The sequence below is a fragment of the Calonectris borealis genome, chromosome 9 (genome assembly GCF_964195595.1).
Source record: "Calonectris borealis chromosome 9, bCalBor7.hap1.2, whole genome shotgun sequence".
NCBI classification, from domain to species: Eukaryota; Metazoa; Chordata; class Aves; order Procellariiformes; family Procellariidae; genus Calonectris; species Calonectris borealis.
Window position 1 is genome coordinate 19825080 of NC_134320.1, and position 26859 is coordinate 19851938.

A 26859-nucleotide genomic window follows, 5' to 3' on the forward strand; every position below is an offset into this window, starting at 1 on the left:
TTAAAAAAATCCTCAGAGACATGGAAGTTTCAAGCTCCTCTATAAAGGCCAGTGATCAGAAGCTCTGAGGGGCAGGTAGCACTGCTTGGCTCCATCATTGCCTAATGTCTGCATAAAGAAATCTTGGCATCTGATGGAGAAACTCCCAGATGCCATTAACGTAGACAGTAAATAACAAAATCAATTTTAAAAATTGTCCCTTGATTGAAGTTAATAGTCATAGAATCATAAAGGTTGGAAAAGACCTCTAAGATCATCGAGTCCAACCATCAACCCAACACCACCATGCCCACTAAACCATGTCCCCAAGCACCACATCTAGACGTCTTTTAAATACTTCCAGGGATGGTGACTCAACCATCTCCCTGGGCAGCCTGTTCCAAGGCCTGACCACTCTTTCAGTAAAGCAATTTTTCCTAATGTCCAATCTAAACCCCCCTTGGCACAACTTGAGGCCATTTCCTCTCATCCTATCGCTGGTTACTTGGGAGAAGAAACCAGCACCCACCTCGCTACAACCTCCTTTCAGGTAGTTGTAGAGCGTGACAAGGTCTCCCTTCAGCCTCCTCTTCTCCAGACTAAACAGTCCCAGTTCCCTCAGCCGCTCCTCATCAGACTTGTGCTCCAGGCCCTTCACCAGCTTCGTCAAAACACATTTTCTGAGTTTTGGGTTTATTTTTTTTTTGTACGGGATGAAGTTTGGTCAAGTGGAGTAAAACAAGACTTGCAGCAAGTTAGAGCAATGGGAACAGTTTCTCCTATAACTATCCTTAAAGAAAGCTAGGAAAGCCTTGTTAGTTAAAAACTACTTTTGTCAAAACTGGGCTTTCAAAGTGGTTTGAATACACAGGTAATCTGAAATGACAGTGATTTCTTTACAGGAAAAAATAAACTAGATACTTATTTCTGAGGTGACAAATGTTTTTTTTAAAAAGACATTTAAAGTCTTGGAAAATGATGGCTTACCTTCCTGAAATTCCCACGTCAAGAAATCTTTTCCACTCAGATGTGCAAATATAGTAAGACCTAATTGCAATACTTAAATAAAAAGTATATACATTTTACAGCTTTCTTAATAAATGTTAAAGATCCTTAATAAAAACAAATATTCAGTAGTATTATTTCTTCCATTTAGACCCAAAGTAATTTTTAATGGGAAATCTAACTGTGCCAGCCCGAACCTGTGTTCATCCTGTTTCTTTTACACCCAGAGGTTTATGGGTCCATGCAAACTACTATCATTCATTTAAAAAGACCTCCAGTTATTGTTGCGGGGCTGTCTAAATTGCAAATACAAGCAGCATCCTCAATATTTTCTACCCAGCATGGGTTGATAAAACTTGAGAGCATTAGGGTGGGTCGACAGAGGAGCTGCATTTATATAATTTAGCTGGGATATTAATAAGTGTTGCATTATTTCTACAGGTAATATTGCCCCAGCAGATGCTAGCATAGGAAGAGCTAATGTAGATTTAGTCTTTCAGAGATTCTAGACGGTTCTAGACAATTTACAATATTCTAGACAAGTAAAGGGTCAAGTTTTTCATTTTTTTCCATTTGTTCATATATAATCACTATGGAAACACGTCTGAGAAGTGACACACATAAACCCATTAAAGTTGGCACAAATTACTGGTTACGATTTATATTATTTGCTGAACAGATTATTGTAAAACCTGAGAAGAGCATTAAAATGATCGATATTTTTTTCTACAACAGTATGAAAGCAATGGGCATGATCACTGCCCATTTCATCGAATCGGTTTGCGCAGTAACATTTTCCTTACTGCTTTATTTTGGATCGCACTAACCTTTAAATCAGTCTCGACAGATTTTTTTCGCGGACACCGCTATACTATGTACTGCAGCCGATGACAGCACCGCGTTTTCAGTAGCGCCCCGAGGATCACCTTGCCCATCTCCTACAAATACTCTCCAAATACGCCTTCATCCCCTTTAGAAATTGCCCACCTTTAACACCCCGTGACAAATCTGCATGATTCAGCTAGCTGCTGCCTCAAAGCCGGGCGGACGGAGCACCGCCGTCCGCGCCCGCCCCTGCCCACCGCCGGGCCCGGCCGGCCTGTTCACCGCGATGCCGCTTTCCACACAAACCCACCCCGTGCTGTGCGGGCCGGGGCTGAGCAGGGAGCCCTCAGGCGCCACCATCTTCCCCCTTCACCTCACGGCCCCGCGGCCGCCGCTCCCTGTCAGCCCGCGCTGTCCCCCTCGCTAACCAACCCGGACTGAGCCCCCTCCTGCCCCTCACCAGGTGAGGAGGGAGAATTCAGGGTGCGTTTTGCCTAGCAGGGAGGAGGAGGGAGCCATTTCTGTGCGAACCCCGCGGCCCAGGAGCCCGGCCCTGGCCGCCTCCCCTCGCCCGAGGAAGCCGCTCTCTTCTGTCATCCCCTGACTCCAGACACCGGGGCTTTAAAAATAACCGACATGGCGGGGGGGAACGCAGCCATGACAGGGAGCCGCTCTGCCCGCCCCAGCTGCTGCCGCATGGCCTGCCCGGTGTCCCCCTCAGCCCGGCTGCCTGTCCCCCCCGCCCCGCCGAGCCCGGGCCGCCCTCGCCCCTTCCCGCCGATCCCCCCCCTTCCCGCCCCTGCTACGCTCCCCCTCCCCCGCGCTGCAGCAGGGGCCGGAGCGGGAAACCCCGTGCGCAGGAGCGAGCGCGGGGGCGGGGGACAGAGCGGGAGGAAGGAGCGAGGCGCTGTCACGCAGTCAATGGTGCAATATCCTTCCGCGCTCTGAGGCAAAAAAGTAGTTCCATGTTCCCCTGACCTCGTGGTCCCGAGTGGCTCAGGCACCCCCTTCAGAATATCCCAGACAGTGAGGTGACGGGAATCTCTCGGGAAGGGGGCTCAATCCGGGGGGATTCGTGCTTTTTTCCCTGTGGCGTGAGGTGTATATCCATACGCAGAGCAGAGCGAAACGAGTCCGGCAGCGGGGCGGGTATATAAAGCGGGCGCCGCGGAGGGCTTGCCTTTTCAGTTGAGGACAGAGCTGGTGTTCGGAACATGTCAGGCGGCTCCGCGGATTATAGCAGGTATGGCGCGGCGTGCGGAGGCCCGGGCCCTTTCTTCGTAAGGGGGCTCGATGGGCTGGGCGGAGGCGGCCAGGGAGAGGGAAAGAAGCGGGGTTGTGTGCGTGCCTGCGCGCTTGAGACAGCGCTCTGAGGGCGCCTCGGCGCTGTGGTTAGACGGCGCCTGGTGCCCCGGCCCCTCCCGGTTCTAGATGTTTCGGTCCCGTCTCTCCCCTTACTCGCGATTCAGCAGGGCTTTAATTCCATTCCTCGGAGTTCGCTTTTTCGTTGTTGATTTTCCTAGCAACCCCCACCCCGAAAAAGGGCTGTTTTTAATTTCATCGTACCTACTGAGCTGAGTTGTACTTAAAGTGTTTGAGCGCCTTGTTCGGGTTTTTTTTTTTTTAAATTCTGTCGCCCCCGCCCGCCCTCCGCCGTTGGTTCGCCCCGGGTGTGCGGGCCCGGCTGAGGGCGAGACCATTTTTTCGGGGAGGAGGGAGGGGCGCGGCCCCCCGGGCGATCGCCCGGCGCCTTCCTCCGCCTGCGCGCAGTGCCCGATTTGCGCAATCCCAGGGGTGGAGCTCTCGCGAGAGTTGCCCGGCGCTGAGGCGGGGCGGGGTGGGGGGGAACCGCAGCGGATCCGGGAGTCCGCCTCCCCCGCCGCCCCCCCCGCTTCACGCCAGGCGCTGCAGCTGAGCTAGCTTAGAGTGCGCAGCGGCAGCCATTGCCCTGCTCCCGCCCCACAACTGCGGGGCCCAGCGTGCAGAGCCCCGCCTTAAGCAGATGCCTTCCGTGAGGGGGGCGCTGTACGCTGGGACATGCAGTCGTTGTCTTGCCGGCTGGGTTTTTTAATAGGCAAGGCTGTTTACCCGGGATTGAGCCATATTTTTCTGGTGGGTTTCTTTTCACCGTGAGCCTCACTGTGGCTTGAAGGCTTGGATGATCTTGTGTCACACTGAGAGCTGAGGACTTGGGTTAGTGGCACTGAAGCCAGTGGGGAGAGCGTAGGAGTTCCTCCATTGGCAAAATATCAAAGCACCTGCTAGAATGATCTGTCACGGGTTCCAGATAAGGCTTTTGGCAGCCAAGGTGTCAACTTGCTTCTGCATGTCGCTTGCTACTGTGCTAACAGCTTGTTCTGTTTGGTGACAGAGACCATGGCGGCCCAGAGGGAATGGACCCCGATGGTGTCATTGAGGTGAGCACATGTGAACTGACTTGAGAATTTAATCACTGATGGAGATAGATGTTGGATTTAATATTTCCTATTTTTTCTTTGTTACAGAGCAATTGGAATGAGATTGTTGACAATTTTGATGATATGAATTTAAAAGAATCCCTTCTAAGGGGCATTTATGCTTATGGTTTTGAGAAGCCTTCGGCTATTCAGCAGCGAGCTATTATTCCATGCATCAAAGGTATGCAGGTGATTCATTTGTTGATACCAGCATCGGATAATTAGGAGAGCGTTGTAAAATGCATACACTGTTTTATGTGATGATACCTATTTTTAATCCTTACAAGTGATGTGATGGTACACCATCTTTCGGGACTGACCTGAAATGGAGAGAACTCTTAATACTGATCACTTATTTCAAAGGGAATAAAATAAAACTAAATATGAATGACCTGTGTGGGAGCAGTAAATGTGTATCCTACTTTTTTTAGGGTATGATGTGATTGCTCAAGCTCAGTCAGGTACTGGCAAGACAGCCACATTTGCTATTTCCATCCTGCAGCAGTTGGAGATTGATCTCAAGGAGACCCAAGCACTAGTATTGGCCCCTACCAGAGAACTGGCTCAACAGGTATTGATAGTGTAGTTAAAAAAAAAAAAAGCTGCTTGTGTGTTGCATAGGTTTCAGGTTTCACAACTGTGAGACAATAAACAGACTTCTTAAGGGGCTGTAACTAACATCCATTCAGAACCCTTTTTGTGTTGAGTAATGGGGGATGCAAACTGGCTTCTGTCCCACAAGTTCTCTGCCTGCTTGAAAAGCTGAGTTGATGCACGTGGAGGGTGTGCTGCGGCAGGGTTGCAGGAGCCAGCTGCTATGCTGTGTATAGTTCTGAGGGAGCATCTTCAGCAGAAAAACAAAAAACAAGATACGTTATTAAAGCACAGTGTTCTGAGTGGAAACAAAACTTTTGGAAGCTATTTGAACTTGCGTGCAGTTGTGCAACATGAAAACTGCGCATGTGGTCACTTCATTGTTACTGTATTTTTGTGATGTTTTCCTGACTGAATGTTACTGCATGTCTACTTCACCTTCAAGACTTGATACTCTGTTTTACTAAGTGAGAGTGTTTAATAAAACTTACAGGATGCTTAATTTTCAGGATTAATGTGTATCAGTAATGCGGGGTCTTAAGATGAAATGTTGAACAGAACTCAGAGTAGAAAATAGATTATATACAACTTGTGTCTTTTTCAACTAGAATATACTGAGATGTCAGTGCTATAGTGAAGATTCTTCTTGAAGGTAAAACTAAACATACTAAATCAGACAGGAAAGAAATCTATTTAAAAAAAAAGGCAGATCAGTGGAACAAGAATCTCTGATCAGAATGTTTAGCCTTTCTTCTACTCTGAAGACATTGGTGAGGTGAGACTGGTTTCAAAGCCTGGCATATACCGGTGCGCTCGATCACTCTTTTATGAACTTTCTGCAAGTGCTTAATGTGCAGGCCTTAGTTCAATATTTGAGTTCACTTTTGGAGGCCTTGCTTTTTAACTTGATAGCGGATGCATGGTAGTCACTTTAGCTAGTTCAACTAGTAAGAACAAAAATTTAACTTGAGTGCCTCTCTGACTTAAGCTTTGTAGTGAAAAACTTCAATAACAAGCAGTTGGGCAAAATCATTAGCAGCTGTCTTTTCTAACCATGTTTGCTCTGTTAGCTTCCAAGGTCTATAAGCACCAATGATAACAGGGCTTAATCTTTAATGTACTAGGAACTACTACTAATAAAAGGGTTTTATTTTAGATTCAAAAGGTAATTCTGGCCCTTGGAGACTACATGGGAGCAACATGCCATGCTTGTATTGGTGGTACAAATGTTCGCAATGAAATGCAAAAGCTTCAGGCTGAGGCTCCGCACATTGTGGTTGGAACTCCAGGGCGTGTGTTTGATATGTTAAACAGACGCTACCTTTGTAAGTATTAATTTAATTTTGCTCTTGATAATAAATTTCCAATATAAATTTCACACCCAGTTAAGAGCTCAAGTAATGCATTTGCTGTTATTGTAGAGAGTTGTACGGGAAAGCTTAGTCCTAAAGGAGAGTGACATTAATAAAAGTATTTGGTGTGTTTCTGAAACTTCATGAGATACCCCTTTTTTTTTTTTTAATAGCACCTAAATGGATCAAAATGTTTGTTCTGGATGAAGCTGATGAAATGTTGAGCCGTGGATTTAAGGATCAAATTTATGAGATCTTTCAAAAATTAAGCACAAACATCCAGGTAAAAAATCTTTTACATGGTTAAATTGATGGATGCAGGTTTGGTTACAGTGTGGCTGAGAACTGCTGAATTGTCTAAATCAAAACTCGTGTCCTAGGCACATGTTAACACTGAGTAATGCATTCTAGGTTGTGTTGCTATCAGCTACAATGCCAATGGATGTGTTGGAAGTGACCAAAAAGTTCATGAGAGATCCCATACGTATTCTGGTGAAGAAGGAAGAACTGACTCTGGAGGGTATCAAGCAATTCTACATTAATGTTGAAAGAGAGGTTGGTATCAGTTGCACTTGCTCTGTCTGGAAGAGTTACGTTTAAGTTCTCCTACCTTCTTGTTAAAGCACTGTGCTAAAATTACAGAAACCAATGCTGAGCTTTGGTTTCTGTAATAATGCTAGTAGAGTACACACAGGAAGAAGAAAAACTGCACTGGATCAAAAATGACTAGGGTGGACCTCTTTCTTAATGTCCAGTGTCCTGTGTCTTAAGATTTGGTGCAACAGTTGATGCAGAAACTTTGCTTGATGTCTTCTTCCAACGTCTCAGGTCATACTTAGTATAATTGCACACTAGAGCATGCTTAATCGGTTGTTGCTTGAGAGTTTTATTCTGTTTGGGATTCTTGTTATGTACTGAACTGTCAGTGGCACGAGGCATTTCCTGATCTTTGTTCTGTTCAGGAGTGGAAGCTGGATACTCTCTGTGATTTGTATGAGACACTGACCATTACACAGGCTGTTATCTTCCTGAATACAAGGAGAAAAGTAGACTGGCTTACAGAGAAAATGCATGCCAGGGACTTCACAGTCTCAGCTCTGGTAAGAATTGATACTTCCATGTAACTTCTGAAATGCCATGTACAACAACTCGTACTGTGGGTGAAAAGCAGGAAAGTTATAATATAGCTGTGCAGTGCTGTATTATCGTTCCCCCTGCTTAAAGAAAAATGCTTCCTTCTATCCCTACCTGCTTTGTTCCCACGGCAGGTGGGGACGCTAGGTTTCATACATCACTTTGTTTTTTAAAGGATATTACAGTCTGGAGTATTGGAACTGTAGTAATTATAACTTCTTACCTCAACAGCATGGTGACATGGACCAGAAGGAACGGGATGTTATCATGAGGGAGTTTAGGTCAGGATCAAGCCGTGTCCTGATCACCACTGACTTGTTGGTGAGTCTTCTCTTACACTGAATACATTTCTGTTTAAATCTGGTGCCAAAAGCTTCATAATTCAGTGAAGGTTCTTGTAGCCTGAACTGTTTGGAGCTTCTTGGAAGAGTAAAGACTACGCTCCACTGTGGACTACACAGTTGTAGTTCATCACTAACCTTGTGGTCGACAAAAGCATGGGATAAATAATTTAATCTAAAGCCTGTGACTTGCATTACAGACTCTTTATTGCTTTTCAGGCCCGTGGCATTGATGTGCAGCAAGTTTCATTGGTTATAAACTACGACCTGCCGACCAATCGTGAGAACTACATTCACAGGTCAGTTGGCTCTGTCCTCTAGCTGGTGTGCTAGACCGAGTGTCACACCTCTGCAGAAATCGGCACAGAACCTCGCCTGTCTTTCCCTTTAGTCCTTGCCAATAACAGGAGCTGTTACGCGTCCATTCATACAGTAACTGCTAAAAAAGCTAGCAGGAAATAAACTGATTGTGGCTTTGCTTTAAAAAAGCCCTGACTTGCACAGCTATGGTCCTGAAATGAGGGAGGAGCAGAACTTTTGGACAATAAAACAAAGCAGTGGGAAAACTTAGATGTGTGATGAGTTCAGTGCTGGCTAATCAATCATTCATTGCTGAGATCTGGGGGAATTGCCAGCTACTGAACTGCCTTTTTGTCATGTAGGTTGTGGAGTACGATTACAGAAGCCATTACTGGCGTAGCATCTTGACAGCAGTGTTACTCCATCCGTAGGTCCTAGCTCACCTTCAGTTGCTGCTGCTGCTCAGTGACTAGACCTTAATATTCTTGGCAAGCCAGTTGCATAGGGCTGCCTTCACTTCTGGAGGTCCAACTGTGTCCATGTTTCGTGTGCCTTGTTTGCTTTTGGTAGCTCCTTTTACAGTGGGATTCTTTCCTCTGTGGTGTGTGTCTTCTGGTAGCAATTTGAGTTTTGTTTCCCTAGGTTTAGTTAACTGCTTCTAGTGACTGTCCCTAAATTAAGTAAACTGTGCTTTGTTACTTGATGTAAAAAAATACAGGAGTCGATAGCAGCAGTTGATGACACAAGATGGTGCTCAGAAACGGCGTTGACGTAATTTAGGACGTGGATTCGTAAGCGGCACAGTTTGAATAAAGAGCGAGTCGGTATTTATATATTTCTTTTGTCATGATTATTCACTAAGTTTTGTGAGCCATTTTTGTGTATTTAGCTCTTACTGACTAGGTGCTTTATTGTGCAGTCTGCAGGAAGGTAGAACTGATGGTGGGTGTAACTAAACTGTACTGTGATGTGTTAGTGATTGACCTGGGCTTACACAAACATGTTGAGCTTGGATTTTCCTGTTTTTTTTAAAAAAAAAAAAAACACAAAAAAAACAAACAAAAAAAAACAAACAAAAACAAAAAAAAAACAAACCCCAAAAAAACCCTAAGTTTTCCCACTGGAAACAGTTACATTGAATTAAATTCTCAAGTCGAGTGTGCTGTTCCCTGTTACTTGCTGTACTTGGATTAACTTGGGAACAGTCTGATTTTTGAACAACAGCGTACCTTTTGTATGCCATGTGCCTGGGATCGGATGCCTGTGGTGTGGGAGTGTTAGTTTAACAGAGGGGAGGGAGGCTGAGCTAGGACTTCATACCACAGTACCAACCATTAAATAAAGATCTTATTTTGCAGCCAAGAGAGTAACCCTTTCTGCTCTGCTACTCTCCATAGGATGGACACTTCTTCTGTACTGCTGGCACTAACTGCTGGTTTTTCCTGACCAGACATGACTTTGGTAGCAGCTAGTCCTGTAAATAACAGCATAAACTGGCCAGTGGCAGATAAAAGAGCAGCAGATAATGAGTGGATCTTGCAAAGGTTTGAGGCGGATTAGAGTCATTAACTTGTGTGTAAATGTGCTTGCTTTTTGTGCAGAATTGGCCGGGGTGGTCGCTTTGGCAGAAAAGGCGTGGCTATAAATTTTGTCACTGAAGAGGACAAGAGGATCCTGCGAGACATTGAGACTTTCTACAATACTACCGTGGAGGAGATGCCGATGAATGTGGCTGATCTCATTTAATCCCTGGGATGAGGTGGTTGTGAATGCAGTGCTCGCTGTTGCTGAATAGGCGATTCACAACGTGCATTGTGCTTCTTTCTTTGGGGATACATTGAATCTTGTCTCAATGCTCATAACGGATCAGAAATACAGATTTTTGATAAGCGAAGCGACTTTTTGTCGTGAGCTCTTGTGGGGAAAGCCACTGGCTTTATCCACCTTAGGGTTAGACTGTTGGGGTTGGGTGGAAAGTCATGGGGTCTGTAAATTTTTTCTTTATTAGAAATTTATTTCCTAGTTCCATAGAAGTGGTTGTATTAGATGTTCTTTATCATTTAATAATTTACTTATGGACTAAAAGATATAAGTGCTGTATAAAGTCAGCCAATTATGTTAAACTAGCCTACCTTCCTTTATTGTATGTACTTACACTTCAGATTGAATTGGAAAGGCCTTTCAAAATCTCTAAACTTTTATAAGAGCATTAAAATGCATTTTTGTTTCATATGTATTTATTCAATAAAGTATTTAATTAGTGGTAAGTGTGATCTGGACCCTGTTGCTAAGCCCCAGCAAGCAAGCAATCATACTATTGTCTTAGTTAGGGTTAAACCCAGTAAAATTTGCCATATTGCACATGTCTTAATGAAGTTTGAATGTTCAATAAAATACTTCTATATTCACTTAAATTGTAAATAGTTGCTTCTTGGTTGAGGGGAGGTTGGTAGCAGCTGTGTCTGACCTGTCCTGTCTTCAGCAGTGGGTGGAAGTGTCAGCTGCTGCAGGGGTCAGCTAGGAGCTCAGACCTGTGCTGTATCAGTTACTGGGTGTTGGGGGGGTTCAGTGATTGCAGGGGCTGCTTTTGGAGTAGTAAATGGTGAGCTTGATGTGCTGGAGACTATCCTTATGTGACACAGGTGATGGACGTGTGTCCACCCTCTCATCAGAGTAAAAAATGTCTCACTTAACAATCCATACTGACTTGATTAAAAATCAATTATGCTTGCTGCCAGCCCAGGGCCTTTACTGCATTCAGGGAGATGGGGCAGTACAGAGCATTCAGCTTCCAAGTACTGAATCCAACAGGTGTTCAAAGTAGCATCGATGAAAGGAACAGGTCCGAGACTACCCCAGAGATGCTCAGCCACCACCGAGCGCTGTGGTGTTTGTACAGGCAATAGCTTCACGAACTGGTTTTGTGAGCAAGAATGGAATGAGACTCTCAGGAAAACCTAAGCAACTTCTTCAGAACATGTTCTGACCCATGACCTACCCTTCACCCCACGCTTGAGTAGCTTGTGTGAAATGAAAGCATTGCAATACATTGACTAGAAAGTGATGTTTACAGCATTTAATGCTAAAGGGCCCAATACAAGATGGAGGTGGTGTGAGACGTGTTCCCTCAGGAGCCTGGAGTTCAGTAAAGATGTCATCTTTTTGCCAATGCAACATGGGGCGGAAGGAACAACTCATCCTTCCTTTCTCTGCTTTCAGCTGATGGTGACTAAGCATAGTCTGTATACACTCATTTTTGATGCATTTACCTACGTCAGGAGCATTACTGGCCCCTCAGCAGCCAGAGATCTCTTTATCCTAGTGTTAAAAAAAAAATTCTAATATTCCAGCATGAGCTTTTCCAACTGCTGAGCAGTCCTTTTATTGCAAAAAACCCGTACAAAAATACACAGGTCCCTGCTCACCTCAGAACCTTGACACCCATGAAACAAAAAGCTGCTCTAGGCAGCTGCCAGCCGCTGCTGGAGGAGCTGTTAAGTGTTCTGCGTCAGCTGCTGCATCACAAGGGCACACAGACTCATCAACTGCAAGTACTCATCAGCACCATCTGCCAGGCATTTGTCTACTTCCTGCAGAGAGAAAAGCGAAGGTAAAACCCTCTTAAAACGGTGGTGCTCAAGACAGCTGTCTCTTAGGCTACAATGGAGAACACCAAGATGCAGTTTGCCAACTCTTCACTTAATGGGCAACGACCTCTCCACCAGTGACACGTCATGCACCCATCATACCAAACGGGGGAAAATGACCTCTCCGGCCTCCATCTTCCTGAGGAGGCCAAGACGTCACTGTTTATATACAGGAAGGGATGCACCATTTGCGCTGCAACTAACTGCTGGGAGCATCACTCTGCAGGTCATCGACACTATCTGCCTTTCTTCAGTGAATTTAGCAGACCTCCACCACAGCTGGCCTTTTCTTCTCAGTCAAAATTTAGCAAGTTAATTAACTCTTTTTGAAAAGGCATATTTTACACACCAGAACAAAAACTTGCATTTTGCAGTTCCCAATTCGTTTAAGTGCTGACTTAAAATCTTGCCTTAATTTTCCCTCTCAATTTATATTTAAAAAACCAACCAAGCCACAAACCTCTTGCTTGAGCACCATTAGAACAATATAATATGGCTAATAATTCACTTAACTGGATTCCAATTCCTCCTCATGAAATTTCTCAGAACAAAAATTTAGGTTCTACCAAAAAACATTCAGAACTAAAAATCAAAATGAATCGTTATGTATATTTCTTGGGAGAGAGAGTGAGTAAACAAAAATTAATCAGTGCAGATTAATGTGGGTTTCTTTTAACTCAAGCTACAGACTTACCGCAAGTTTCTCCACTATGACAGATTTCTGCTTGTCACTGTAATCTTCGCTCTCAACAACAGTATCATGCAGCTGGTTTACAAGCTGAGCAACAGCATACCCTTCATTTATGAGATTCTGTGTCAGGGATGATAGAAGAAAATGGAAATAATTCAGCAGCAGAAACACCACAAACTGGAAAACCAGTCTGAAAAATTCTGTCTGAACTGAAAGACCGTACTGAGATTTATTATGGAACTTCCACATTTTAGAGGACAATTCAGCATAGTCCAGCATCCTGCCTGACAGTGACCCAAAGTGAGCACCTAGGAAAGACTGCAAGAGCACGGCAGGCATACAGCAGTAATTTTGCCCAAATATTCTTCCAGCTTCTGACAATTTACGTCTCAGGGATTTTGTGAGCTAGAGACAGTTTAAGCATTTAACAAGCTCCACTGAACCTGTCCAATCTTATTCTAAAATTAGGAAAGCTTAGCATCCACAGCATCATGTGGCAGTTTCACAGCTTTCACATTTTAAAGTGCCACCTACTTTGATTTATTTTCTTCATCTGGTAGTTGCCAGCCTCAAGCATACTGAGATCTGTAGGGGCAAAACTTCTTTCATAAATTAAAAACCAACTAAAGATAGCTGCTTTTTTTTTTTTTAAATGAGTAGTGCCCAGTTTCAAAAACAGCAAATATTGAGAACAATAGTCCATGAAGCCATTTAGGCAGAAAGAAGTTTATGAAAACAGGAAAAGAGTTGGTGCCACCTTATTTTTCTGTACAGCAAAACATACACCCATGCTTTACAGAAGTATGCATTCAAGTTGTGTCAACTGCATATTGAGCACTAATATCTGAAACAAAACCCCCATCTACTCTAGAAACTGGAGAACAGTTCCAAACTACTACATTAGATGAAAGACTACACCAGCTCTAAGGATTTAGAAAATCCGTATCATCACCTCTTAAGATCAACACATATGAGACATCATGGTAAGTAAATGTGAAAGTGTAAGGCAGTGACGTCTGCACAAGTCCTGGCGCAACAATTCTCACATTTGCTGCAAGTTTACAGGAGAATAAATCCAGACTCAAAACCAGAGGTCCTGCCAAAACTATACAATGAGGCTCAGCCGAGGAAAAAGCAGAAGGCTGACCAATACTGGCCTTTTTCATACAGGCATGGAACATTTCACTGGGAGAATGATACCATAGCATGCTCCCCTCTGTCAGGGACAACTCCCTGATTTAAAATCCAGTTCAAGACTGTCTGAGCCTCCTTTAAACTCACAAGATTAGGAATTTCCCATTCTTCAAAGAGAGTAAAATCTTTTCTGCATTAAAGAAAATAAATCCACCTCTATAAACCAGTAGCTTGTGCCTTCTCCAGCAAGATCCAGTTTAAGTCACTGCAGTTTGTAAGACAAACTTACTCACTAGTGTACTGTAAGACCAATATGAAATATTTTAGAACTGAAGACTTATTACAGCTTTATTCAGATACTTATCTAACACAGCTTCCGTGTAACGAAGAAGGTGACTAGTCCAGAGACTAGTCCAGTCCACTGAAGACTCAGTTCTAAAGGCCTGAGCCAAGTGTCTTGCTAGGAATTCCTACTCTGCCTAATTCAGCCTAGCAGCTCCACATGTCATCAGTTTAATTCAGGAGAAAGCCAGAATCACATCAGTAGGGAATCTCATTTGCAGCTTTGGCAGTTCTTCCTCAGAAGGGAAAGATCAGAGTACTAACTGGTAAAAGACACGCTCCCCGAAATCTGCATCCTAACTGACCTGAGCCCAACTTTCTTCAGCTGCAGCCCAGCATCAAAGGATTCACAGGGCAGTGACCTAGAAAAATATCCAGGCTAGAGCACTAAGAGGACTCTACCTTTGCCAGTGTTTCCAGTTTCTCAAATGAACCGCTCTGGCAGACAGATAGCAGTTCATCAGTTGTTTCTTTAGGAATGACCTGTAACAAGAAGTTACATTTCTTAATTCCAACTTTGTAAACTTAAAACTGAAGTTGATGCTTACAGTAACAGAGACAAACTGTTTATGAAGGAGGCCATTAACATTTCATTCCTCTACACACCCAACCACTTTCAAGCAAGTGTGTAAGACAGACTAGCTAAATTTTAAGAATGAAAGCTAGGCTGTAGTATTTGTCCTATATTGGTGATAATAAAATAAAAACTATATAATGATAGTGAATTGTCAACATCACCTTCATAAATCCAACACGCAATCGCTTATTCAGGCCACTGACTAAGTGGAGGATCTAATTCAACAATTAGATCACCCAATGCTTTCTGTACCATTCTACACCTAAGCAAAACAGCAAATCAGTTTTCAGTGACGCACCAGGGACATACAAAAAAAGCCCAGTACAACAAGATCAGATAATAAATCAGAAGATAAAAAGTTGTCAGATACTGTTATTTAGCTCTGAGCAGGGAAGCACTGCCCACATTCTCCCCTCTACTCATTGTCATTCCTGTCAGTTGAGTGTCTGGACAGCTTGGTTTCAAAGCTTCTTTATTAATCTTTCATACTAAGGTCACTCCAGGGTCACAAAAGTTATGCGCGACCAAGAATTTGGAACTCTTTATGAAGATATGAAGTTGGGTTCCTTTGGTTTAAACAAGTATTATTCAATAATGGAATTTCATGCTTCTCTTTCCTATCATTACAGTCAACTTCTGCCAGGTGTCTTAGAAACTGTGATTTACAGCTATCTGTAAGTGAAATACAGCTCTTTTCTACAGCTAGATACACAAAACTGAACAAGTTCACTGAGAGAATTGTTTAAAACTGTTGTGTAAAACACACACAGTAGCAATTGCCTCTGGTTCCATCATAGTGAAAGCCTCATAACCCTTATAATTAGCTATGATGGTAGCACCTTCAAGGGAAGCGTGTCCATCATTAAAGCCCATTTATTTTTCAGCTCCTCAACTCCTTATCTCACATTTCTTGCTTTAGGGGATAAGTGTTTTGTTGCTATAGGAACACCTTCACACAAGTTTTATTAAATGCATTTCCTCTCAGGTTTCTCCTGTCCCTGTCAGTATTACCTATGCCATTCTAGAAGAAATCACTGCTGTTTTGTTAAAAAGCAAAATCTACACAGATCCCTGAAGAGACACTGTCACTGTGAACGTTAAGTTGAAAATGGGCTGCTACTTAAAGTCATTCCCCTGTGGTTTTTCCGTATTTTGCAATGTTCTATACTTATATACGCACACATACATATAAACACACACACACATATATAAAAGCACCAAAAAGACGTTCTAGTCTACTGTCCCAGAAAAGGCAATACATTTTACATTCACGGGCAGAATATTTCAACTTCAGTTTGAATTATAAGACTATTTTACAGTTTTCCTTGACTTGCAGAATAAGTTGCTAGAAACTTGCTATGTAATAAGTGTACAGAATGAGGCAGTCTTTAAAATTCTGGTGGATAGTGTATCGGTACCATACTGCAATACTAATGGGTATAAAACAATTTTTTAATCAAACTTTAGCAAAGGTAGATACAGGTAGCAAGTACACTTACTACACAAATGCTTTTCAGACTAATTACAGGAGCAATTGTAAAGCAAGGCTTACCCCAGCAATTTCAGTGACTATCTTCTCTGTGATCTCTTTCCCGCCCATTAGGCGAGTGGCACTTTGAAGAAAAGTAATTGCTTTTCTTAAGTCCCCTTCTGACACTTTAACAAGGTAAGACACTGCCTGAAAAATAATGTCAGAAAATGCCAAGTTATTTGTTCACTGTTAATTAAAACGCAGTACAGTTTCTCAGCACATTGATTTTAAAACGTCAAGTAGTGCCTAGAGCAGATTGTCACGGACAGGCACAATACACAAGTTACAAAGCAACCTCTACTAATATAAATGTGTGCTGGCAATTTCAGAATGAAGCACGGTTTAACGTAAGTATACTCCGTACAGAACAAAAAGCCCTACAGTTTTGCTTCAATTTTCTCTGGTGGACATTTCTCTGGTTTTAGGAAGACTCTTAAAATTCATCCCATCTATGGAAGGAGAATAATATCTAAATGAACTTATGTATTGTATTTAATACAATCGAGCAGTCTGGAAAAGTGTGCTGGCTTAGCCCCTTTCACAGTAATGCAATGTTGTGGTTTAACCTGGCAGGCAGCCAAACACCACACAGCGGCTCGCTCAGTCACCCCCAACAGTGGGATGGGGACGAGAATGGGGGGAACAAAAAAAAAGTAAAATTTGTGGATTGAGATAAAGACAGTTTAATAGAACAGAAAAGGAAGAGATAATAATAATAATAATAATAATAAAAGAATATACGAAATACGTGATGCACAATGCAATTGCTCACCACCCGCTGACCGATGCCCAGCCAGTTCCCAAGGAGCGGTCACTGCTCCCTGGCCAACTCCCCCAGCTTATATACTGAGCATGACGTCATATGGTATGGAATACCCCGTTGGTCAGTTGGGTCAGCTGTCCTGGCTATGCTCCCTCCCAGCTTCTTGTGCACCTGGCAGAGCGTGGGAAGCTGAAAAGTCCTTGACTATGTAAGCACTACTTAGCAACAACTAAAACATCACTGTTATCAACATTATTCTCATACCGAATCCAAAACACAGCACTATACCAGCTACTAGGAAGAAAATTAACTCTGTCCCAGCTGAAACCAGGACAGCAATTATGCACTGGATGAAGCAACAAAATTACATGGCAACCATGAAGTTACCTCACTACTGATTTTCACATGTTCCTTCTCAGAAACGTCCAATAGCCTCTGCTGTTGGATTTTGTCTGACAAAGGCTTGAAGCGGAATTTGGAGCATCGAGATGTTAAGGGTTCAATTATTCTGAAAGAAAGAAAGGCAAGTACTTGGTAAATGAATGCATGGGTCACGTTCATACAGACAAAGCTATCAAGGCAGAAAAGGGCAACAGCCTCAAAACTGCAACATTGTAAAAAATAAAAGTTGATACCTAAACATTGTCTTCAGTTTTGTACTTACATAGTTACATCTCTTAACTATGAAAACTATATATCAACTTCTCAGTGAAGAAGAAAAAAAAAGGAAAAAAAAAGAAAGAGTACAGAATAAGAAAACCAACAAGTCCAAAGAAGCAACAAATTCCACACATACCTGCTGATGTAGTTACAAATAAGGCAGAAACGCGTTGTTTTAGATTCTTTTTCCATTGTGCGTCTTAAAGCTGCCTGGGCAGCTGAAGTCATTGAGTCTGCTTCATCCAGGATTACAATTTTAAAAGGAGGACAAACTTTACCACTGAAAAATAAGAAATCTGTTATCCAGGAGACATGCAATGTATAGAAAAAAAAAATCACTGCAAGTCATATTTTATTTAAGTATTTATACAGGATAAATAGAACATATTTAGAGGTTCAATCTTTTTCCATTATTTTTAGATAAAAGACTAATACTTGTAATAAGGGGGGGACTGAGTTCCCATAGAAAGACCAACACTTGAATACTGCAAAAGTCCTCTAAAATATGTACTCGTACTTTAAGTTTCTTTTAATAACTAATGCAGCACTTCTTTTTATAGGCTTCCTGACTCCCTGAACTTCAGAGAACACTGGAACAGACTAACTTCAGTACACAAGACCATTTCTTGCCAGATAGTCCTGGCATGCACCTTCTTCCTGCTACTTTCCACAACCTGTTTTTTCCACACATACGGCTTCACCTGTACAGGGCTTCTTCTCACCACCTAACACCTGAATCTGGTTAGTATCTCATAAACTAACACCCATCTTGTACAAAATGCTGCAGATTAGAGGTACTAGAGAAGTAAATTCCACCACCATTTTCCCAAAGAAGCTTTTATATGGTAGTCAGACAACATTTGCAAAGGCAACAACGTATCAACAAATCCAGAAGGCTTGATCTTTTGGGGTTTTCCTTGTCTGCCTCTCTCTCATTCTAACAGCACTAGTAAAAGTTCCTCCCAGGTATTCAAACTCTCAACGTGAAATTGCATGAAGTCAAAGCTTAGCCAAAGCACTGCGTGTGTTGCAAACTTCTGGGTAGTGCTGACCCATCATTCATATTAGAATTATAAAGTTAACTTGAACAAAAACAACCACATGCTTTGTCCTAAGCAAGAAAGCCCACTAAACAGAGCCAGCTTTGATCCAGCACTTACTCTGAACGGCTTCCAGATGCAGTTAGCTGAGCAAAAGCCTTCACTTTTTCCCGAATCACTTGTATTCCACGCTCATCAGAAGCATTTAACTCAAGGACTCTTTGCCGGAATAATTCAGGCCTGCAAAATTTTTATGACAACATGTTAGCTGCTAACTTCTGTAATGATACATTATAAAGTATATCAACAACCCTTCTGGCCTTTTTGAATGGCAGGTATTATTTTTGCCAGCATTACTAAATAACATATTTTGTTAAAAGACAGTTAAATTGAGATCATTAAATGTTAGGTATGAATTTCCATTAGCTATTTTTACAATTGCCTCCCAGACTGCAAAAAACAATGAAGTGTAAAATTACATCAGTTACCAGGGAAAAAAAAGTAGGAAGTTAGCTTCACAAGTTCAGAGCACTATATTATATGCCTTTCTACTTATATGCTGTGAGCAATGTGGAAGAACAAGTAAAACTCCCAGATACAGTGACTGGCAGTGCTCTGCCATTGCAATACTACCAGAAAGAAATATCTAGAAAATATAATAGAGGCAATATTTAGCAGCAGTACTATACAGCAGCACCTCTGATAAAAAAAAAAAAAGAATACAGTGGATTTTAAGTTCTGGGAATTGAAATGGACACACACAATGTGGAGTTGTCTTCCCACTATTAAACTAGAAGGGTCTTTCCAAAAAACAACATGAGCCAAAAATTAAAGACGACGATGAGGGGCGGGGGGAAGGACTAAAGTCAACATTAGATTTGCTCATAACATCAAGCCACCTTCTCATCCATTTTTTGCTTATGGGTCACTGACTTCACTGCTCAAAAACTCCCAAGTGTTACAAGTGAGTTTATGAATGTACACACGCTGAATTTTAGTCTGACTCCCAATATTACTTCCAGACACAATTCAATGGTGCATAATGGAAAGATTACAATCCAGACATTTTATGAAGTGCTTTGAGATCTATGTGTAGCTAACAACTTACTGAATACAGCATTAAAATAGGAATTCCTTTACAAAGTTCAGAAAGGCATATGCAAGCCATTTCTTTTCATACTCTTCGCTACAGGCTTACATGGCTGCTAGTCTCAAGTGTTCTCAGTCTATATTGGTAACAGAAATCAATGACTTGTGACAGGACAAATGAGAAAGAAATCTCACGTTAAGAGCTGAACTAGAATGTGATGATATTCCTGAAAAAGACCTAGAAGCTACCCAAGAACAGGCAATGACCAGAGGCACTCTGTCACACAATTAGAAGACGTGATAGTCGATTACACCAAAGCAACTTTATTCCAGCTTACCCATAGAGTTCTCTTGCAGCTGCTAAAATAGTGGAAGTCTTTCCAGTTCCAGGTGGGCCATAGAACAACAGATTGGGAAGCTGAAACAGCAAGGCACCATTTTTAAAAAAAGCAAATGAACAAAAAAAACCACAAACAGGAAAACCTACTGAAAACCTGAGCACCTAATGGAACAGAAACTATCTACTCCTCCTGGTAAATAATATCAGGTCTTTCACTTCTAGCTCATTGCCCGTAGTGCTCTAAAGGAGGACAAACAGTTGCTGTTTATAACACGAACAAGCACAAACAAGCCGTTATTTGGTGGCACCATCACATGTTCTATCAAAATTGATACTTCAATTTATATTTTATTTTGATACATTCCCTCCAGGTCATGTCTGAGATCACTAAAGCCTACAGAACTTACTGTTATGGCTGCAGTGACGTGCAAATTTATCCAAGGATGCCCTTCAAACAGTCTGGATACTACTAGCAGCGCAGCTGTGACAAAATTTGGCACAGGTTAACTATCCTGTACTTTTTCAGTTCCTCAGACTGCCTTTTCAAGCCATGCTGAGAATTCTGTGCTGCCGTTAACTCCACTGCAATAAGTACAAGGTAGCTTGTGAATGCCTGCCCTATACTGCAGTGAGTACAATGCAGACATACCCTAACACTAATCACAGAGACGCTTGCAACGACTGACTGGAATGCATAGCACTGGCAAATTTCTACATCCATCCAAGGATTTTTCAAACGACGAGACCAGTGGCATTTCTTAAAGAGATTAGGTTAACTGATCTTTCAAATAATTTAATTAATAACCTCAGCATGAAAAATAGGAATGCATTAAAGAAATATGCTGACACAGGAAGACCAAAGCAGCACAGCAAAGACCGCAGTAATAATATAGGATGACACTTAGCAGCACAAAGCATAAAATCTCACAATTTGAGAATATAACTAAGTATCTGATAGATGTCTGGAATTCATCAGCTGGAATAAAATACAAGCTGACTTTGTTTTGTCTGTCAGTCAGAGGAACAGCATAAGCCTGTGTAACACGTGGTCCTAGGATGTGCACTTTCAATACAGAAGGAAAATTACTAAATACTAACATGGGGCTAACAATACTTCATCTGGAAAGCTACACACAGTTCAGGTCACCTTTAGTCAAGGATGATGAATCCAAACTGGGAAAGGCGATTAAAGGAGTGAAGAGCCTATCTCATGAGAAGTGACTCTTTTTTAAAGAGTTTGGTTTAGTTAGCTCAGCAAAACAAAAGCTGAGAGGGAATATGACTGATCTCCATAAAAATCTCAGAGCAACACAGGAACGAAGAACAAAGTTGGCATAAACCAAATTTGTATAAGTTAGCCATGACTAAATTTTGGCTGACATCAAGAAACTTTCTAATTAGCATAGGAGTGATAGCTTTCTATATTACTATTTCAAGTGATCCCTCTTACAAATTATCAGGCTGCACTTTAAAACTGCTGCCTTTGACAGTAGGGGATGTTCCAGTTCTACATTCTTAGAACAAGAATCCAAGAGTCCCCTCCGATCAATAGCAAAAAGACAAACCTCTCAGACTGACTTGATTTCAAGCCCTTAATAAATGTTCTATTTTTAAAGAGTCAACTAAAATTAGATTAGAGAATTTTATGCTGAATATAGCAAGCAATGCAGACAGAATGGGAACAGCAAAACCAAAGACATCCAAAGAGCAGAGAAAAATGCAGAAGTACACAATCCATGACTGGAAAATGAAATAGAGACAGACCAGTTTGGTAACAAGCATCCCAATTTAACAACTAAGATAAGACACAGAGAACAGATTCAACTGTGTATGTACTGTAAAAGTACAGATAGAAGAGTTTCAATCTTCAATCAATTTATAGTAAATAAATCCATTTCAAGTTTTGCCTGCTCTTTCTGCCAATCATTCGTTGCTTGTTCCCCTAGTTACTAAAAAGTAAACAGCATTCAGTACTAACAAATGTTTTTTCAAGTTTCATTAGATACCACAACATTATTATCTCCCTATATCTCTTAGGAAAGCTCCAGGGAGAGGAAATGTTTATGAATGTCAGCTGAAAATTCACAAACAACCATGTTTAAGGTTAGCACACTGCAAGGGTAGACATTTTCGTGGAGATTCGTAATTTCATGTCTCTGTGCTAATTCACTCCCTACTAGTTCTCAAAACAAGCATTAGCAGGTATAAAGTTTTAATAAGAATCTGTTTCCTAATTCCATTAAACCCATACTTTACTACTGTTTCTGTTTCAACCTCATTTATGCTTGCTTCTCCCTGAAGTTATCACCAGTATTTACACTACTTTTTCACCAAGTACTGCCTAATCCTTTACGTAACTGTGGCAGTATTTTTAAACAGACTGCAACCTGATCCGGTTATCCATTTTTCCGTGCTTGCCAGGGGTAAGCAGGATACCTGCTGGCATCATCCTGCTTATGGGAAAGTTACCACATACAGTGCAAACCCCAAGTCCTTTTCTAGAAGTTTCAGTACAAGTGAAGATGTAAATTGCAATGATAATCCTACAACTAACTCTCTTTTCAGTCATTAAGATATCATCAGGGAAATGAAAATTAAAGAATACTATGACACTTGTCAGTTTCTTTGCAAAAAGCAGTAACAAATCAACAGTCCTGGCAGACATAAATCAATTTCTCCAATTCAAAACCACTTGGACTCTGGTCTCCCCAGTTTATAACAAGACAGATGCTTGCTATTACAGATGGAGATGTATCAGGGACTTAAAAGTCCTGCTCCATTTAGCAGCTCCCAAACCAAGGTCCACAAATATTTATAAGCCAATCAACAAAGGACTGGCTCTCCATTTTCAACTCTAAGGTTTAAATAAAGCACATTACATAAACCTACACTGTTGTCACAGCTGTTTCTTTGATCTTCCCAGATCTCCAAATTCAATAAGAACTTCTGAAATAAGTACCAGCCACCTCAGAGTTTAAATTACACTTTTGCCTTTTTGACGGAATGAGTCCTTTCAAGAACTAACAAAAATGCCCAAATTTTAAAAGCATCAAATATTTTAAAGTACTTGCATGATTTTGTTCTCAAATGCCTTGCTGAGTTTGGGTAGCTATGGCAAAATACAAAGCCTGTAACAGTAAGCAGAAGTTATAATTTGTCTTTTCAACTCAGGAGGCAAAAAGTTAAGACAAGTGTACTAGGCTCATAATCCGAGAAACATTGCTGATCTAGAAGCTCTAAGGTTTTAAATAGCTGTTGCTCAAAATAGAATTTCACAACCCATCACCTAAGCGATGTTACATGACTGATATGTCCAGACAGAATAGGTGGCAGCACCTCATTTCTCCTTAGCTGTTAATAGTTCCTCACTAATTACCTCAACTGCACAAATATTATAACATAGCAGCATTGCTGTTGAAACCCAGATTTCTATGGGTACAACATTACATGACAAGGTCACGTTATGACAGCATTCTCAAAGTAAACTAAATCTGGAGACATGAACTAAAGAAAGGAATTATACAAGTCTTTCCCACTTCTACCATACCAGTTTCATTTTGGCTCCCTACGCTCAAACAAAGAAAGTACTTCTGCTTTTGCTAGTTCTGATGAAATGAATATTTTCAGGTAGAAATAGACTCACATTAGTCAAAACCAGAACTGCGAAGTAAATTGTCATAAGATAAAATTTTCAAATACCAAAGAATACCTGTGCATACTGTGCATCAGAGCACACTACAAGTGAAAGGCTTCTTGCATAAAACTGAAAAGTCCAAATTGTTCCTTTCAGCTCTTGGTGAGCAGACAGCCATATCACAAATGTCATTTTCAGAACATCCACCAACCACTTCAGCTGGCATTAGCAGTCCACGAAAACAGAAACAGCTTTTGGAGCACAAGAATGACCTTTCTAGGTGAAACGTGGAGCAAAAACAAGTCTCAGCATGTACGAAGGAAGGAATTGTCCAGATTTGCAAGAAAGCACAGCCATTTCTTGGCTACCTACTTTATTTCTCCCTTCAGTCCCTCCACTTCCGCATCCCCTGGTTTGGAGGAAATAACCACAATTCATACTGAATATTTACTAAATTTTTATCCAAAAGCAAATGCAAGTGTAAAGCAAAAGCAACTGAAAACGCTCTGCTCATCTTTATATTCTTAGGTCACAGGTGCCAACACTGCAGTGAAGCTAGTGAAACTGTCATACTTAGCTTTTTAAAGCCAAAGAGACTTACTTGGAAACTCTAACCCAAAAAGTTTGGGGATCACTATCTTAGTAGTAGACCTGGCACTTATAACTCAAACTTCCCTCGTTAGCAAACAGTACATTTGTTTTAATGTTTGACAGTTTCATAGAAGCACTGATCTATCAGTTCCATAGAACTGTTTAGGAACAATTGGCAATCCAGACTTTTCCATGAAAGAAAAATTTCCCCTCCCCTCTTAAACACAATTGTCAAAAGTACTAGCTGAACAGTTGTGTAGACACAACAAAAACTTTTCCAGATTTGAAACCATTAACAAGAAGTTTACCCATTAAGCTTTTCCAGAAAAATTCCGAACTGCATCACACAGCTGACAATTTTACAATGTTTAGAGGGCTGGAAACATCACAGACTTTACACATATATCACAACACACTACACTCAGCTTGTTTGTAAAGCACCACTGTAAAATGATCACTGCCGAGTTAGGAAAGAGAAGCTTTCGTTATCACTGGCTAAAGTTTCTGCCTAAACATACTGATTGGGTAGATGTTATCATTACACTCACATCAGCACCCTCCAAGGACTTTTTCAGCACAGCAACAACTTCATCCTGGAAGGCGACCTCATCCACATTTTTGGGGCGACTAAATAAAGAGACATTAAATGCAATTTATTAGCTAACAAAGTTTCAGAAGAAAACTGAAATTGAGAAAAACAACATTTCCCTTTCTGATTACATCAGGTACTGAAGAATTACAGTGAATTTAGTGGTTCAGGTCAAAATCATAACACGAAATCTGTCTAATGCCTCTGGTCTGTATTACCGAAGTGATCTAATTTCTCAGGAAGCTGTTTGTCTATTTCTATTGTAAACAGCAGCCTGAGCCATTTTTAGAAGCAGAACTGTATTGCAGACTGCAATATTTCACCACTTCGTGAGCTGATAAAGGCTTCTCAAAAACGAAGCATTTAATGCACTTCTGCACCAAGCCACAGCGATGAAACCGCACCGCTTGACATCAGCGATGGAGGCGTTTTCTGCCCAGTGACACCAACAACGGGCTCTTACAGTAGTTCACAGCGCTGGTTTTCCCCTATAACTGATAAAGTTAAAGCTGTTCGCCCAGGTGGAGGCACCGACAGCTGTAAGCCCCTTTGCCACGCACCCACTCCCTCTTCCACAACCCCCCTCCAGAGCCGAAACCCCACCACGACCAGCCACGGCCACCCCGGCCAGCGACCCCGCTGCCCCAGAGGAGCCCTTACTATTTCTCCACCCAGGGGATGGGTTTGAGCCTCTTGCCCTCCCCGCTGCTCCCCGCTGCGCCGGCCGCGCCCCTCTCCTTGGCAGCGGGGGGCTTGGTGCTGATGGATGACGGGCCTTTGAGGAAGGCCTGCATGGCTCCGGCCGCCACCTCCACCGCACAGCCCCCCCGCCCCAGCCCAGCCGTTAGGCCGAGCACGGCACCGCGGGCCCCACCGCCCCTTCCCGCCAATCCGCGCCCGGCCGGGAGCGGGGCCGCTTCCGCCTGCCGAGGGCCAACCACAGAGCTCGGCGCCGCTGCGGAGGCGGGCGCTGACGTGCCGCCTCGGAGCCAAGGGCCGCGCGGCGCCCGCCGGCAGCGCTGCGCATGCTCCGGTTTCTGAAGCGGGAGGGGGGAGTGGAGGGGGTGCGCGCGCTCTGGGCGCGGAGCGGGCGGGCCCCTGCGGCCGGGCGGTGGCGTTCCCTCAGGGCGCCGTGGCCGCGCTTCTACTGAGGGCGGCTCCGGCAGGGTGCCGGGCGGCTGGCGCCCGTTCCTCGCCATCCCTCCCACATGCCCCTTCCCCGACCAGTGGGGGAAAAAAAAAAAAAAAGTGCTGTACAAAGGCAGCGCCGAAAGCAAGCGGAGGAGGGGCCTCTCCTGTCAGGAGGTGGGAGCCGTTGCGGCCCTGGGGCGGGGGCCGCTCCCCCCGCCTGGCGGCTGACGGGCGCCTTGGGGGTCTCTGGAAGTGAAACCCACGACAGCCGGAGTCTGTCCCAGCCCTGTCCTGCTCCAGCTGCCCCTGCCGATTTGCGATTGTACGGTCGTCGCTCAAACCTCCGGCCCCTGCGGTTGCCATGCGAGCAGCTCCCCCAGGTGTACAGAGGCGGGGGTTATCTATGCAAAAGCTACCAGTGAAACGAAAGTGAATCCTTTCTGTTTTCCCATTGCTTCTAATAATCTCCACTACAGCGAAGCCAGGAAAAAAAAATGAGGGGTGTGATTGATGTGACAGTTCCCTTTAAAGGACAAAAAAGCACCCTACCAGATTTGGCAGTCATGATGCACGCCCACGTTTTCATGCTGCTGGGTAGCTACAGCTTATCCTCCCAATTATGTACCAGTTTTGTGGACAAAAAATTAAAGGAATTCTGCTACCAGCAGTTGTATATTGTATGGTTGCAGATTATTAGCTTTACTATTCCCCCTTGGCTACTCCTGGGCACGAGGCACAGCCGGAGTGGCCTGGGCAGCCGAGGTAGCCATCACCCAGAATAGAACCTGTGCAAGGGAAAAGACTGGATTGGAAATGGTCTCTATGGCAACAGATGAACAATCTTTGGAAAAGGAGATGCGAGAAAGAATTTAGGCTGAAAATACATCATTCTGTCAATGAGACAAGCCTGTAATCCTTGTCCGGGCAATTTTAAATAAGCTGTTTCCTCTCATCTGGCATTCTGCTATTGAAGCATGAAATCCAGATCGTAGCCTTAGCAGCAAGAAATGCCCACACATATAATTACTGAAGTTGTCTTGCTCTAGACAAAAAATGCAATGCTATTTTTTTTCCCCACTGTGATTATATTTGGTACTTCCAAGTCATGGTAACT

The 26859-nt window shown here is 42.8% G+C and overlaps 2 protein-coding genes and 3 non-coding genes across 7 annotated transcripts; 4 read left to right on the forward strand and 1 right to left on the reverse strand.

The window, feature by feature from the left end:
* Positions 1 to 2682: 2682 nt before the first annotated feature.
* Positions 2683 to 10400, forward strand: EIF4A2 (eukaryotic translation initiation factor 4A2). 2 transcript variants are annotated; one of them, XR_012674666.1, is made up of 12 exons: positions 2705 to 3052; positions 4181 to 4226; positions 4314 to 4446; positions 4697 to 4836; positions 6016 to 6184; positions 6385 to 6494; positions 6623 to 6766; positions 7174 to 7311; positions 7577 to 7666; positions 7906 to 7985; positions 8705 to 8810; positions 9588 to 10400. XR_012674666.1 is itself a non-coding variant. In XM_075157289.1 (11 exons), the coding sequence occupies exons 1-11, from the start codon at positions 3024 to 3026 to the stop codon at positions 9730 to 9732; spliced, it is 1224 nt and encodes a 407-aa protein (XP_075013390.1). In that variant the 5' UTR covers positions 2683 to 3023; the 3' UTR covers positions 9733 to 10400. The 2 variants fall into 2 exon arrangements, 1 of the variants encoding a protein (XP_075013390.1); XM_075157289.1 differs by lacking the exon at positions 8705 to 8810 and having other exon boundaries at positions 2683 to 3052.
* Positions 4550 to 4619, forward strand: LOC142085917 (small nucleolar RNA SNORD2). Its single transcript, XR_012674879.1, has one exon. It is a non-coding gene; the product is annotated as a small nucleolar RNA SNORD2 (small nucleolar RNA).
* On the forward strand, positions 6820 to 6998 carry LOC142085914 (small nucleolar RNA SNORA81). Its single transcript, XR_012674876.1, has one exon. It is a non-coding gene; the product is annotated as a small nucleolar RNA SNORA81 (small nucleolar RNA).
* On the forward strand, positions 7377 to 7503 carry LOC142085907 (small nucleolar RNA SNORA63). The gene has a single exon (XR_012674869.1). It is a non-coding gene; the product is annotated as a small nucleolar RNA SNORA63 (small nucleolar RNA).
* Positions 9980 to 25515, reverse strand: RFC4 (replication factor C subunit 4). Of its 2 annotated transcripts, XM_075157291.1 has the most exons (10): positions 25275 to 25515; positions 24574 to 24652; positions 19799 to 19878; positions 18492 to 18611; positions 17468 to 17611; positions 17059 to 17179; positions 15930 to 16055; positions 14203 to 14283; positions 12328 to 12444; positions 9980 to 11576 (listed from the first exon to the last, which is right to left on the reverse strand). In XM_075157291.1, exons 1-10 carry the CDS (start codon positions 25406 to 25408, stop codon positions 11481 to 11483), a joined length of 1098 nt encoding a protein of 365 aa, XP_075013392.1. In that variant the 5' UTR covers positions 25409 to 25515; the 3' UTR covers positions 9980 to 11480. The 2 variants fall into 2 exon arrangements, with proteins under 2 accessions (XP_075013392.1, XP_075013394.1); XM_075157293.1 differs by lacking the exon at positions 14203 to 14283 and having other exon boundaries at positions 11339 to 11576; positions 25275 to 25508.
* Positions 25516 to 26859: the final 1344 nt, after the last annotated feature.